General features: G+C 44.8%; 1 protein-coding gene across 1 annotated transcript in view; it reads left to right on the top strand.

The window, feature by feature from the left end:
* The first annotated feature begins 2399 nt into the window (after positions 1–2399).
* The window catches only part of MYL3 (myosin light chain 3), a 29537-nt gene continuing 19434 nt past the window's right edge, over positions 2400–12502 (top strand). Inside the window, exons 1-2 of the mRNA XM_061586756.1 lie at positions 2400–2624; positions 10635–10662. Coding sequence (XP_061442740.1) covers positions 2490–2624; positions 10635–10662 — 163 coding nt within the window. The 5' untranslated portion in view covers positions 2400–2489. The remainder of the gene's footprint in view (positions 2625–10634; positions 10663–12502) is intronic.

Below are 12502 nucleotides of genomic sequence, written 5' to 3'. Positions count from 1 at the left end.
CATCTGAACCATATGGCTCTGTTTTGTATGTTGCTAGGTTATACAAGCATCTCTGGGCCTTCAAAATTTTGGCAATGTAACGTAATGCAGTGGCACAGAGTGGTAAGCGGCGGTAACGCAGTCGAAACTCTGGTTACGGCCGGAGTTCGATTCCAACGGAAGGAGGAAGTCGAATCTCCGGTAAAAGGGGTCGAGGTCCACTCAGCCTTCCATCCCTCCGTGGTCGGTAAAATGAGTACCCGGCATATGGTGGGGGTAAAGAAAGGCCGGGGAAGGAACTGGCAATCCCACCCCATATATACGGCCTGCCTAGTAAACGTTGCAAGACGTCACCCTAAGAGTCGGAAACGACTAGCACTACAAGTGCGGGGACACCTTTACATTTACTTTAATGGTTGCATCCAAGTTTTGTGTTCGGGGGGGGCAATCACATTTAAAATGTGCTGTTGTTACAAATTCGCTTCCCAAATTTTTACAATGCAAATACAAGACTCTTTGTCTTCAAAAAGGCAACACGTGCCAACCCTTCAAAGGATCCTTCCTTCAGATAAGAAATATTATCATCCAGGATCACACTGGTCCATCATGGGCTGAACAGTTTTCAGCTGCTCAGTCCCAGTGGCGGCTGATGGCTCTAATGTCAGTGGGGCAGTGAATGTGCTCCAGGTTTAGTCTGAACTTTCATGGAGCTGTCCAAGGTGCAAGGCCAAGATGAAGCTGACTTACATTGCATCAGACCATTCTGCCTAGCTCACTATTGTCTACACTGACTGGCAGAGGCCCTCCAAGATTTCAGACCAGGAGTCTTTCCCACCCCTACCTGGACATGTGGAGGATTGAAGCCAGGACCTTCTGCATGGAAAACAGATGCTCTACCACTGAGCTACGACCCTTTCCCCCGTAGACCTTTACTAGTAGTTCTTTACGTAGTCCTTTCCTTATTCTTTACTGAAAGACCTGGGCATGTTCGGCCCTGAGAAGTGAAGATCGAGGGGAGATTGGACAACACTCTTCAAGTACCTGAAAGGTTGCCACACAGAGGAGGGCCGGGATCTCTTCTCGATCATCCCAAAGTGCAGGATATGGAATAACAGGCTCAAATTAGAGAGCTAGATTTCGGCTGAACAGCAGGACAAACCTCCTAACTGTTAGAGTGGTACAACAATGGAACCAATGACCTAGGGAGGTGGTGGGCTCCCCAATGCTGGAGACCTTGAAGAGGCAGCTGGACAGCCATCCGCCAGAGGTGCTTTAAGTTGGATTGAACAGGGGATTGGACTCAATGGCCTTATAAGCCCCTTCCAACTCTACTATTCTATGATTCTGTGTCCTGGCTAAAGTGCAGATGAACTGCATGATGGAGGAATTTCCCTCAGGGTGGGGGGAGATCCAATTGTTCATTCATTTGGATATTTTCTTCTCCTTTCCTCTATGATTCTACTTGATTAGTGATTATTTCTTACTGAGTTATCCCCTCCTTTCTCGAAGAGCAAAGAGCAGATCACCTGGCTCTCCCTCCCCAATGTGTCTCATACAACAGCCCTGCAATGTGTGTTGGCCTGAGAGACTTGTCCAGTATTGCTAATGTGAGTCGCATGTTTTAGGGGGGCTTCAAGCAAAGATTTCAATGATTTCGGCTGTGTACACACCATATGTATAAAGCACACGTACACACACAGAGACTCCTGGGAACCATAATTTACCCTTCACAGAACTACAGATCCCAGCACCCTTAACAAATTACATTACCCAATATTCTTTGGGGAGAAAACGTGCTGTAAACATGCTTTAAATTTATAGTGTGCCCCACGCAGCCAGTATCCCAAAATGCAACCCTCTTGCTCTTTCTTTGATCGCTCTTCACCCTTTGTCCAAACCGATCTCTGTCAAGAATGCTTTGATTTGGATTCCTGCTTTGCGCAGGGGGTTGGACTAGATGGCCTTTTAGGCCCCTACCAACTCTACTATTCTATGATTTGTTTCAAACAGCCTTGCAATGAAACACCTTCAGCCTCCCTCCCTTTCTGTCGGACGCAGAGGCTCAACCTGAAGCACCACCAAGACAACGCCAGCCGCTCAACCTCTCGGAGGATGAAATAGGCAAGTGTCAGCTTCCCGCTGGCTGCCTGCTCCCCCCTCGACCCAAGACAGGCCATTCTGAGCTCTCTCCAGGCTCTGTACCTGATACACTCCCCCGACCCTCATTCTATTTCAGGGCTAATTCAGAACAATGCCCTAAGCGACCACTCCAAAATAGCCAGGCCAAATGTCTTGTCCTTTTATAGCAATGGCCCTATTGTGAGACATGGTATGTGTGGCTGGGGAGGGCTGGGGTGGGAGTCGGTTTGGAGCCAAATGACACAATGTGTGACATTCAAGGACCAGGAGGGGAATAAAGGCATCTGCAAGAAGGGACATCCTCTGCTCTGTTTGCTCTCCCCCCTCGAGCGGTCAGCCTCTCTCCTTCGCCTCTGCACGAAACCACCGTGATGGCACCCAAGAAGCCAGAACCCAAGAAACCTGAGCCCAAGAAAGCCGAGCCCAAGAAAGAAGAGCCCAAGCCGGCCCCCCCACCCCAGCCAGAAGCCCCCAAGGAAGTTGAGTTTAATCCGGCTAGCATCAAAGTAAGTCTCTTTTGCCATCCTTGAAGAAGGGATTGCGCTGAGCATTAACAGGGCTGGAGAGAGGGCTTCCCCCAAGGTGAAATGTTTTACTATTGTTATTGCTGTTACTATTGTTATTGAGAGGCAGTGTGGCATAGTGGTTAGAGTGCTGGACTATGACCTGGGAGACCAGGGTTCGAATCCCCACACAGCCATGGAGCTCACTGGGTGACCTTGGGCCAGTCACTACCTCTCAGCCTCAGAGGAAGGCAATGGTCAACCCCCTCTGAATACCGCTTACCATGAAAACCTTATTCGTAGGGTCACCATAAATTGGGATCGACTTGAAGGCAGCCCATTTCCCATTTTTGTTATTATTATTTTATGATTAGCCTTCCACATTAGCATCAAGTTGATCTACATAAAAAACCACTAAAATAGCTTTACAAGAAAAAACACACAGCTAAACAATGCAGAATAAATACCTAAGGCAGAGACCTCCCCCCCCCCCAAGCTGGAAAAGCTTTTGGAAATAAAAATGCCTTCAATTGTTTTTGCAAAGTACAGAAAGAGGACACCTGTCACATCCCAGGAGGGATGCTGTCCTACAGAACAGGGGCAGCCACATGGAAAGCCCCTTCCAAGTTGCTGGGATTTGTGTGTGTGTGTGTGTGATATTTTAGGGACCTCATGGAGAAAGCCTCCTGCAGAACTCAGTGACCTATTGGGTACTGAAGGGGTAAGGTGGTCTCTCAAGTAGGGATGGGTGAGAATGTTGATTCAGTTTTCATTTCAAGCAGGATTTATCAAGTTCACATGTTCAACATGAGAACCGAAACCCAGCCATCCTTCGATATCACACTGATTAGAATTTTGGGATGCGGTTCGTCAGCTATTTATTTATTTATTAAATGTATTTATACCCCGCCTTTCGGCCAAAGGCCCTCAAGGGGGCTTACAACAACAACAAATAGACACAAATATAAAAATACATCAATGGAAGGAATACACTTTACAAAAATTAAACTAAATAACAAATAACATTATTAAGAAAATTATGCAAATATACAAATTTGTACAAATTTGCATAAACATTAATTGGTATATCCATGGTCAAACCGGATCAGTTCATTAAAAAACATTTTTAAAAATGCATATATTAGGGGAAAGTGTGCATAAAAATATTATATTATTTTAAATTTTTAAATTGTGTTTTAATTTTTTTTTTAAAGTTGTATCTTAAATTGTATTTGTTTTTAGTTACTGTAAACCACCCAGAGAGCTTCGGCTATGGGGTGGTATACAAGTATAATCCATCCATCCATCCATCCATCCATCCATCCATCCATCCATCCATAAAAATGAACACATGAGTGAAAATAACATGCAAAAAGGCAAGATGTGATGAGAAATGGCTTGCAAAAATGTGTCCCTTTGTCAAAACTGCCTACAAAAATGTGTTTATTTGGAGAAATTCGCACTTAAATGGTGGAGAATATTCATGAGGATTTTTTTTTTAAAAAAAATCGCAGATCGCTGTAGAAATGCAGAGAACTGAATTTAACATTGGAAAAATGAGAAACTGAGAGAACCGAAACGGACGGATCTTTGCATCCCTACTCTCGAGTCACCTGGTCCCAAGCTGTTTAATGCCTTATATGTTAGTATCAAAACCTTCAACTTGGCTGGGTAGCAGATTGGCAGCCAGTGCAGATCTCCCAGACAAGGTGTGATTTGCTGCTGGTAAGTTTCCCCCCCCCCATCACCCCCCACTCAGCTGCTGCATTCTGCTACCTCCAAACTAATCTCAAGGATAGCTCCACATATATATCACAGAGCTGTGCCCGAAAGCCCTCTTGAAATCCGCCAGCCTATTTGTGAGCAGAGAAAAAGTGTGTCTCTGTGTGTGGTAGGGATGGGCGAGAATTTCGATTCGGTTCACATTTCAAGCCAAATCTATCAAATCTGCTCTTTCTGAAACAATCTGAGAACCGAAACCCAGCCATCCTTTGACATTTGCACTTATTCAAATTTTGCAATGCAGTTCTCGGCCCAAAGCAGGTTTACAAAAATGCATAATGCGAGGGGAACGTGTGTGCGTGAAAATGGAGATACAAGTGAAAATAATATGCAGAAATTCATTATATGGCAAGAGACGACTTGCAAAAATGTGTCCAGTGCTGTAAGCTGCATACAGAAAAGTGTTTATTAAGAGAAATGGCACTAAAATGTCGAATTTTCAAATTGCTGCAGAAATGTGGGGAACTGAATTGAAAACTGGGAAAATGAGAAACGGAGAGAACCACAATTGGCAGATCTTTCCATCCCTACCTGTGTTCATCCTTCAAGCAGATGTGCTTCTCATAAGAAGAGGCCTACTGGATCTAGTCCCAAAGCTGCCAGCCGGATGCCTCTGGGAAGCCCAGAAGCAGGGCACGGAGGCAATGACTCCTGCTGGTTGCTTGGCCCCAGATCAAACTATTTCCCATTGTGCCTAATATTGACTGCTCTGACAGTGGCTATCCAGCAGAAGCCTTTCTCATCGCCTGCTACCTGATGCTGATGATTTAAAAAAAAACAAAAAGCCAGCGATGGTAGAGTTTGAACCTGGGACCTTAGGCACCCAACACATGTGCTCTACCAGCAAGATGTTGTCCCTGCATCTTTACACTGTCGTGTGAGTGTTGATATAGCCGAGCCATACATATGGCAGGAGACAAAGCTGGTTGCAAGTTATGGCAGAGCATCGGGCCAACCAACTGACGGAAAGTCGGGCCAACTTATCAGCAGACTTATTTTCTATATCTGAACATTCTTCTTTCTTACATTCACCTATTTCATCTCCTCCTCTCTCTATTACCTCCCCTTTTGTCTTTTTTTTTCATTGCAAACTCTATGGGGCAGGTACCTGGCCATCTTCTTGTTAATCTGTGAATAACTCCAGAATAACTCTTTTCTTACTTACTTTCTTCTCTTTTTTTTGCTTGCAGTGAGAGGTGGGGGATCTGGGTTTGCAGAACCTGCTACCCCCAAATCCTTTCTGGATCAGATTCCAGATCTCCAGAATATGTGTCCATTTTGGAATGAATCTGGATTGGCCCCCTGAGCGATGCTGGAGTCTGGAGGACATCCAGGAAATGAATCCAGCATTATGAATCATTTGGGGGTTAGATTATGAAGAGTTTGTCCTTCCTTACCTGGGATCCCACACTCTTGGTTCCTGCCTCCTCCAATCAGCACAAAGCGTCAGTGGGATGAGAGGTGGTGCCTTCACCAGGGCCCCATGTGCACCGTACATTTAAAGCCATGATATGCCACTTTGACACACATAGCAGAGCTACAATTCCTAGAGTTCTCTGGGAAAAGGGATTCATTTTTAAACAACTATGAGAATTGTAGCTATGTGAGAGCAAATAGGTGTCTTCCAACAACTCTCAGCACCCATCTCAAACTACACTTCCCAGGATTCTTTGGGGGAAGCCATGATGTGAGTTGAGTGTGCTCAGAGGCCGTGGCATTTTGCCATAGGGCAAAATGTTACTTCAGGTCCCATTTGTTGTTGTTGCTGTTGCTGTTGTTAATTACATTTATATCCCACTTTTCCTCCAAGGAGCACAAGGTGGCATACAAACATGGTTCTTTCCCTCCCAATTTTATCCTCAAAACAATCCTGTGAGGTAGGTTATGCTGAGAGACAGTAACTGGCCCAAGGTCACCCAGTGAGCTTCATGGCTGAGCAGGGATTTTCACGTATGAAGGTGGACAGTCATTAGATTTTGGACATTCACTGTAACTCTCACACACATACGCACAGGTTTGACATTTGAAATTAAATTATATGTGTTTTTTTTTAATTGGTCAAGAACTCATATGAATCATACTTCTTATTTATTTATTACAGTTAGAGCTCATTTTTCCTCCAAGGAGCTCAAGGTGGCATACACAGTTCTTCTTATTTTATCCTCACACCAATTCTGTGAGGTAGGTTTGTTGAGAGAGAGAGAATGGCCTTAGGTCACCCAGTGTGCTTCATGGCTGAATCAGGATTTGAACCCTGGTCTCCCAGTCATAGCCCAACACTATAACCACTACACCACACTGGCTCTCTCTCCTCCCCCAGTGGAGTCAGAGGAGGGCAACAGGGATGATCAGGGGACTGGAAAGAATGCCTAGTGATGAGAGATTGAAAGCCTGTTTAGCCTTGAGAAGAGAAGACTGAGGGGAGATAGGATCGCACTGTTCAAGTCCTTGAAAGGTTGTCACACAGAGGAGGGCCAGGATCTCTTCTTGATTGTCCCAGAATGCAGGGCACGGAATAATGGGCTCAAGTTGCAGGAAGCCAGATTTCAATGGAACATTCGAAAAAACTTCCTAATTGTTAGAGCAGTACACCAATGAAACCAATGACCTCGGGAGATGGTGGGCTCTCCAACACTGGAGGCATTCAAGAGACAGCTGGGCAACCACCTGTCGGGAATGCTTTAAGTTGGATGTCTGCATTGAGCAGGGGGTTGGACTCGATGGCCTTATAGGCCCCTCCCAACTCTACTATTGTATGATTCCATGTGAGAGTCGCATCCAGGGCTGGCTCCAGGAATGCCGGGGCCCATGGGCATCAGCTTGCCCTGGGCCCCAGCATGTGTGTGTGTTTTCATTGGCATTCGCGTGCACACAGCCCCCCTGCCTACCTGTCTGCTGTCTCTTACCGTTGCCCTTAATGAAGATGGCGGCCGCGGTTTCCCTACAGGGATGAAGCCTCTGCCACCATCTTTGTTGATGGCACACATGCGTGCTATGCGCGTGCATCTCTGCCATCAACGAAGATGGTGGCAGGGGCTTCAGTACCTTAGGGAAACCACAGCCGCCATCTTCGTTAAGGGCAACGGTAAAAGACAGCAGACAGGTAAGTGAGGAGACGTGGGGGGATGTGGGGGGGGCGTGGATCATGGAAGGGGAGCAGAGGGGCAGCTGAGGGGCCCCCTGTAGCTCCAGGGGCCATCGGGCCAGTGCCCAACCTGGCTGCCCTTTAGAACCGGCCCTGGTCGCATCCATTGATCCACCCACTTTCCTCTCTGGCATGTGGCCCCTGTAAGGTGGTCTGTGAAGGAATCTGGTCCTTGGGCTGAAATAGTTTCCTTCATCCCAGATCTAAGTTGTGCAGCTTTTAGAAAATGGCTGAGAAAGGGAGTAACCAGCCTTGCCTTTTGTGTTTTGGCAACTGGCCTGGAAGCAAAAGACAACCATCCAGGCATATTTTTGGTAATCCCAGGGAAAGTTCAAGATGGGTGGGGCAACAGCTTGTTAAGACTACAGCCGGAGAATCCGAGTTCATGTTTCCGAAGTCCCTTAACACGGGGGACAGCCAGTCTGTAAAATGTTTTACATTTCTGGTTGTGGAGCTTGCCAAAAACATTTCTCCAAAAAGGCTGTAACTCTCCTTTCAGACTAATTCTCCCAGGCTGTGGAACAGGATGGAGGCATGTTCTCAATCACAGGACGGAGGCTTCACATCAACTTGGTTCAAAAGTCAAAAGAACAGGGCAGACAACCACACACTGAAGGAGCCAGTCCTCATTAGACTCCAGAAAGTGTGTTACAAGACTAGGAGCTTCCGGGAACACCAAGGCCCCTTTTTCTTTGGCTTGGTGTGAGTCCAGGCAATTGTCCTGGCAAAGAGAACTTTGTTTTTCATGTGTATTTTTGAAACATAAAACCTGCTGCTGTTTATGTGTTTGTTTGTTAAATAAAATTAATTTAAACTACAACTCCACCTTTCAGGGAAAGCCCTCCCCAAATAGCTGAGAAAAATAAATAATAAATTGCTTGACAACAATTGTCCATGCAATGGTGACCTCCAGGCTGGATTACTGTTATGTGCTGTATGTGGGGCTACCCTTGAGGTTGGTCGGGAAGCTGCAGGTTATAAAAAATGCGGTGGCGAGGTTGCTTTTGGGGGGCAAACTATTGCCAGCATGTCACTGCTTACCTGCAGGATTTGCACTGGCTGCCAGTCTGCTACTGATCCGTGTTCAAGGTGTTGGTATTAATATACAAAGCCCTTCCTCTTTCAACAAGCCTTTTAAGCAAAGACCTTATCCCAGTCTCCATCTGTGTTGGAATTGCTTTTTAATATATTTTTAAACCTTCTTTTTATAAATGTTTTTAAGGCTTTTAAAAAAAGTTTTTAAAGATGTTTTGTTTTAATGTGTTTTTAATGGTTGTTGTGTTTTAATATAATTTATGTATTTATGATGTTTTAAAGTGTTTTTAGTGCTTTTGTTTGCCACCCTGGGCTCCTACTGGGAGAAAGGGCAGGATATAAATCAAATCAGTAAGTAAGTAAATAAGTAAGACGAGGTTACTTGAGAGACCGCCTGATCCTTTATATACCCAATAGGTCACTGCAGTCTGCAGGAGAGCATCTTCTCCGAGTTCCAAAGAGATCAGAAGCCTGATCCACAATCACTCGGAGCAGGGCTTTTGTGGAACATCATCCCTCTTGAGATATGTTGTGCCTACTCTCTGCACTTTCCAGAAACAATGGAAGACAGTTTTGTTCCAACAAGCCTCCCTAGCTGGATTAATAAGTCTCTGCCATGGGTGTCTACTTGGTCTTGTTTTTCAAATTCATTTTATGTTATTTTCTTTCTTTTTTTTACTTTTTAAGCTGTTTTTATTAAATTTTGCATATCTCCTTGAGACATACATGTGGAAGGCAATTAATTAATATTAATAATAGTGCTCTGTAAAGTTAAAATACAGTTAAACACAAGCCAATGACTTTTTTTAAAAAATGAGTAAGAACAGCAGCAGCCAAAAGCCTAATTCAACATGATCCAATGAATAGCGGAGCAAAGCTTGAAAGCTGTGAAAGTCTGCTGCAAATATGCCAGTGAAGGAACCACACCTACTCCTGGGGATAGAGAATTCTACACATGTGAGGCCACCACTGAAAAGGCCTTGTCTCTGGTTCCCCCAATCTGAAGGCTCTTGAACGTGGGACAGAGATCAAGGCTGCTGTTGTAGATCTCAGGGCCCAGACAGATTCCTATAGGTGCAGGAAGTGTTTCAAATAATTTGGTCCCAAACCGTTCAGGGCCCACAAAGCTTTAGTTTTTTTTAAAAAAAACACATCACAGTGAGCCTGGAAATGAATGAGCAGCCAATGAAAGTTGCACAGAATCAGTATGAAATTATCAGAGCAACTGGTCCTTACCACCATCCTAGCAGCGGCTGTCGTCCAAGCTTTGGTAATATCAAGACTGGATTACTGTAACTTGCGTATGCAGGACTGCCCTTGGGACTGTCTGGAAGCTTCAGCAGGTGCAGAACGCTGTGGTTAGACTGCCACAGAACACCTCCAACACTGACACAAGTATTAAAAGACCTGCACTGGCTTCCCATCTACAACCGGGGCCAGGTTCAAAGTTCTTGGTACTAGTGCAGGCCCAGGACGCCTTAAGGATCTCCTTACCCCATATGTCCTAAGTCGATCACTGAGAACATCCGGGGAAACATTTTTAGTTGTCCCCCATGGACCAGAAGCACGACTCATGTCAACAGGGTGTCATGCTTTCAGTGTAGTTGGCCCATGTCTGTGGAATTCTCACTCATTAGAAATCAGGCAGGCAAAGTCTTAGTTATATTTCAGGAGATCTTCACACCATGAATGTTGTTCTAATGTTTTATTCTCTGATGTTTTAATTCATGTTTTAAATTTTGTCTGTTTTATGCTTTTATTTTTTGTCAGCTCTTTTTCAGCAGATGTGGTGAAAAGCAGGGTAAAAAATAAAATAAAAAATTAAATTTTCAAGGCCAACAGCCAGCTACACTGGTGACTAACGTAACACCCATTTCACCTAGCGGCTTGTCCATCACTGGTGACTAATGTAACATCCACTTCAACTAACGGAAGAAAAATTAGCACACTGAAATGTGTAAGCCGCATCAGCTTCATGAGACTCCCGTCACAAGCACCTTGCATTGCTTCTCCCAGAGAACAGTGAATAATCTCTTTTTATTCTCTTTCAGGTTGAATTCAACCATGACCAGATTGAAGGTGAGTAACATTTGGGACTTTCTTTTTATTTTCCAAGTTATGGTCTGAAGGCACATAAGTCCAGTTCCCTGCTGAAGCTAAGCAGGGTCAGGTCTGGTCAGTGCCTGGATGGGAGACCGCCTGGGAACCATAGGTAAGCCGCCTTGGGTTTCAATCATGAAAAGAAAGGCAGGGTATAAATGCAATAAATAATAATAATAATAATTTCTGTTTGACGCAATGGTAACAGTTATGATTGCTAACTGATTTCATGGACTTAATGTCGCAGCGAGTATTATACGCGAAGAATCCCCTGCTGGAAGGCTTTCATTCTAAAGAAAGACAAGACATATATATAAAACTAAAACTGTAATCTATGCAATGGTCTTGTATAGGTTTTTTGTGTTTTAAATCTCTTTGAGATGCTTCATGGAAAGCAACTCCTACTGCAATAAATAAATAATAATATAATGACAACTGTATGGGTATTTGAACTCTAGTCTCCCAGGCCCTAGTCCAGCCCTCTAACCACTACAACACATTTGGTTGACTGGGCTTCTGCTAAAAGATGTGCTGCAAGAAAAGAGTTATGCACATTAGATCTGCCAATCAGAGAAGCCCAATGCTTTTTTCCGGCCGCATGCTGTGCATATGCTGAACACATTTGCCACACTTCCAGCATGGCCAGCCCACCCTTGCTCTGCACAGCTTTTCTCCCCAACCTTTAACAACAAACCATCTGTTCCCACATGTTCTTTCTTTATATTAAAATTCACAGATATCCACATTTTGCAAATCCACTTCTCCAACTAAACAATGTTTACAAAAATGTGTACATTAGGGAGAGATGTGCATAAAATGAATATACCAGTAAAAATAACATACAAAAATGCATTTGGGGAAATGTGTACATTAGTCAAAATTGCATGCCAAAGCCTGTTTATGAGGAGAAAGCCACACTAAAATGCTGACGAATTTTCACAAGGATTTTTTTTTAAAATGGCAAGTTGCTGAACTGAATCTCAGACTGGGAAAAGTGAGAAAGTTGGTGAACAGAAATTGACCAACCTTTCCATCCCCACTGATGATGCATGCTGAGCAGACCCCATTTTGTCCTGACCTCCGCATCTGGAGCACAGGCATCGCCAAAAGACTAAGGTGCTCATTGCAGACACCTGTGAATCAGGCAGTGGGGCCAACGTCAGGGACTGGACCAGGAAGCACTGTGCACCATCCCCTCTATGCATTAGTCCAGGGGTGAGAAATCTCAGACCTGGGGGACCAATGCAGGCTGCTAGTCCTTTCTGTCTGTCCCTTGGAAGCCCCCCCAGACCGTGACCCCTCACCCCAGGCTTTGCATACAGAGCATTTTTGGTTGGCTGGGATAGGCAGTCCGATAATGCTTATCTGGATGGAGGATAGAGAGGGGTGTGCAGAAAGTAGCCTGCTGCCCAAATGTGGCTCCACCCACTTTTGTTTCTGACTCCACCCATCACTGGCAAATGGCCCTGAAAAGATTGCTCAGGAGGAATTACGGTCCTTGAGCTAAAAAAAGGTTCTGCACCCCTGCATGAGCAGCACGAGAAGACATGAGTCAGTCTTGATTTAGTGTTATTCCCCACCCTGGTTTCTGAGTGGTGGGAAAAGTTGAATAGTTTCATTCTTCCCAGTGATGTTATAGTATCGCTTAATTCTTTATGTTGGTTTGATATTGTAGATTTTAAACTCCTGTGTAGGCTGTCCTGAAATCCATTTGTGAAGGGAGGAAAGTGCAGCTTAGAAACTTCTAAAAGAAAGGAAGACAGGGTTGTAACTAATGCTGCCATTCTGCCTCCGCAGCAGAACTTCCCCCTCCTCTCCC

This window comes from Rhineura floridana, chromosome 10, assembly GCF_030035675.1.
Source record: "Rhineura floridana isolate rRhiFlo1 chromosome 10, rRhiFlo1.hap2, whole genome shotgun sequence".
Classification (NCBI taxonomy): Eukaryota; Metazoa; Chordata; class Lepidosauria; order Squamata; family Rhineuridae; genus Rhineura; species Rhineura floridana.
The sequence above is the reverse complement of the archived record's forward strand: the minus strand, read 5'-3'. Positions and strand labels throughout refer to the sequence as shown.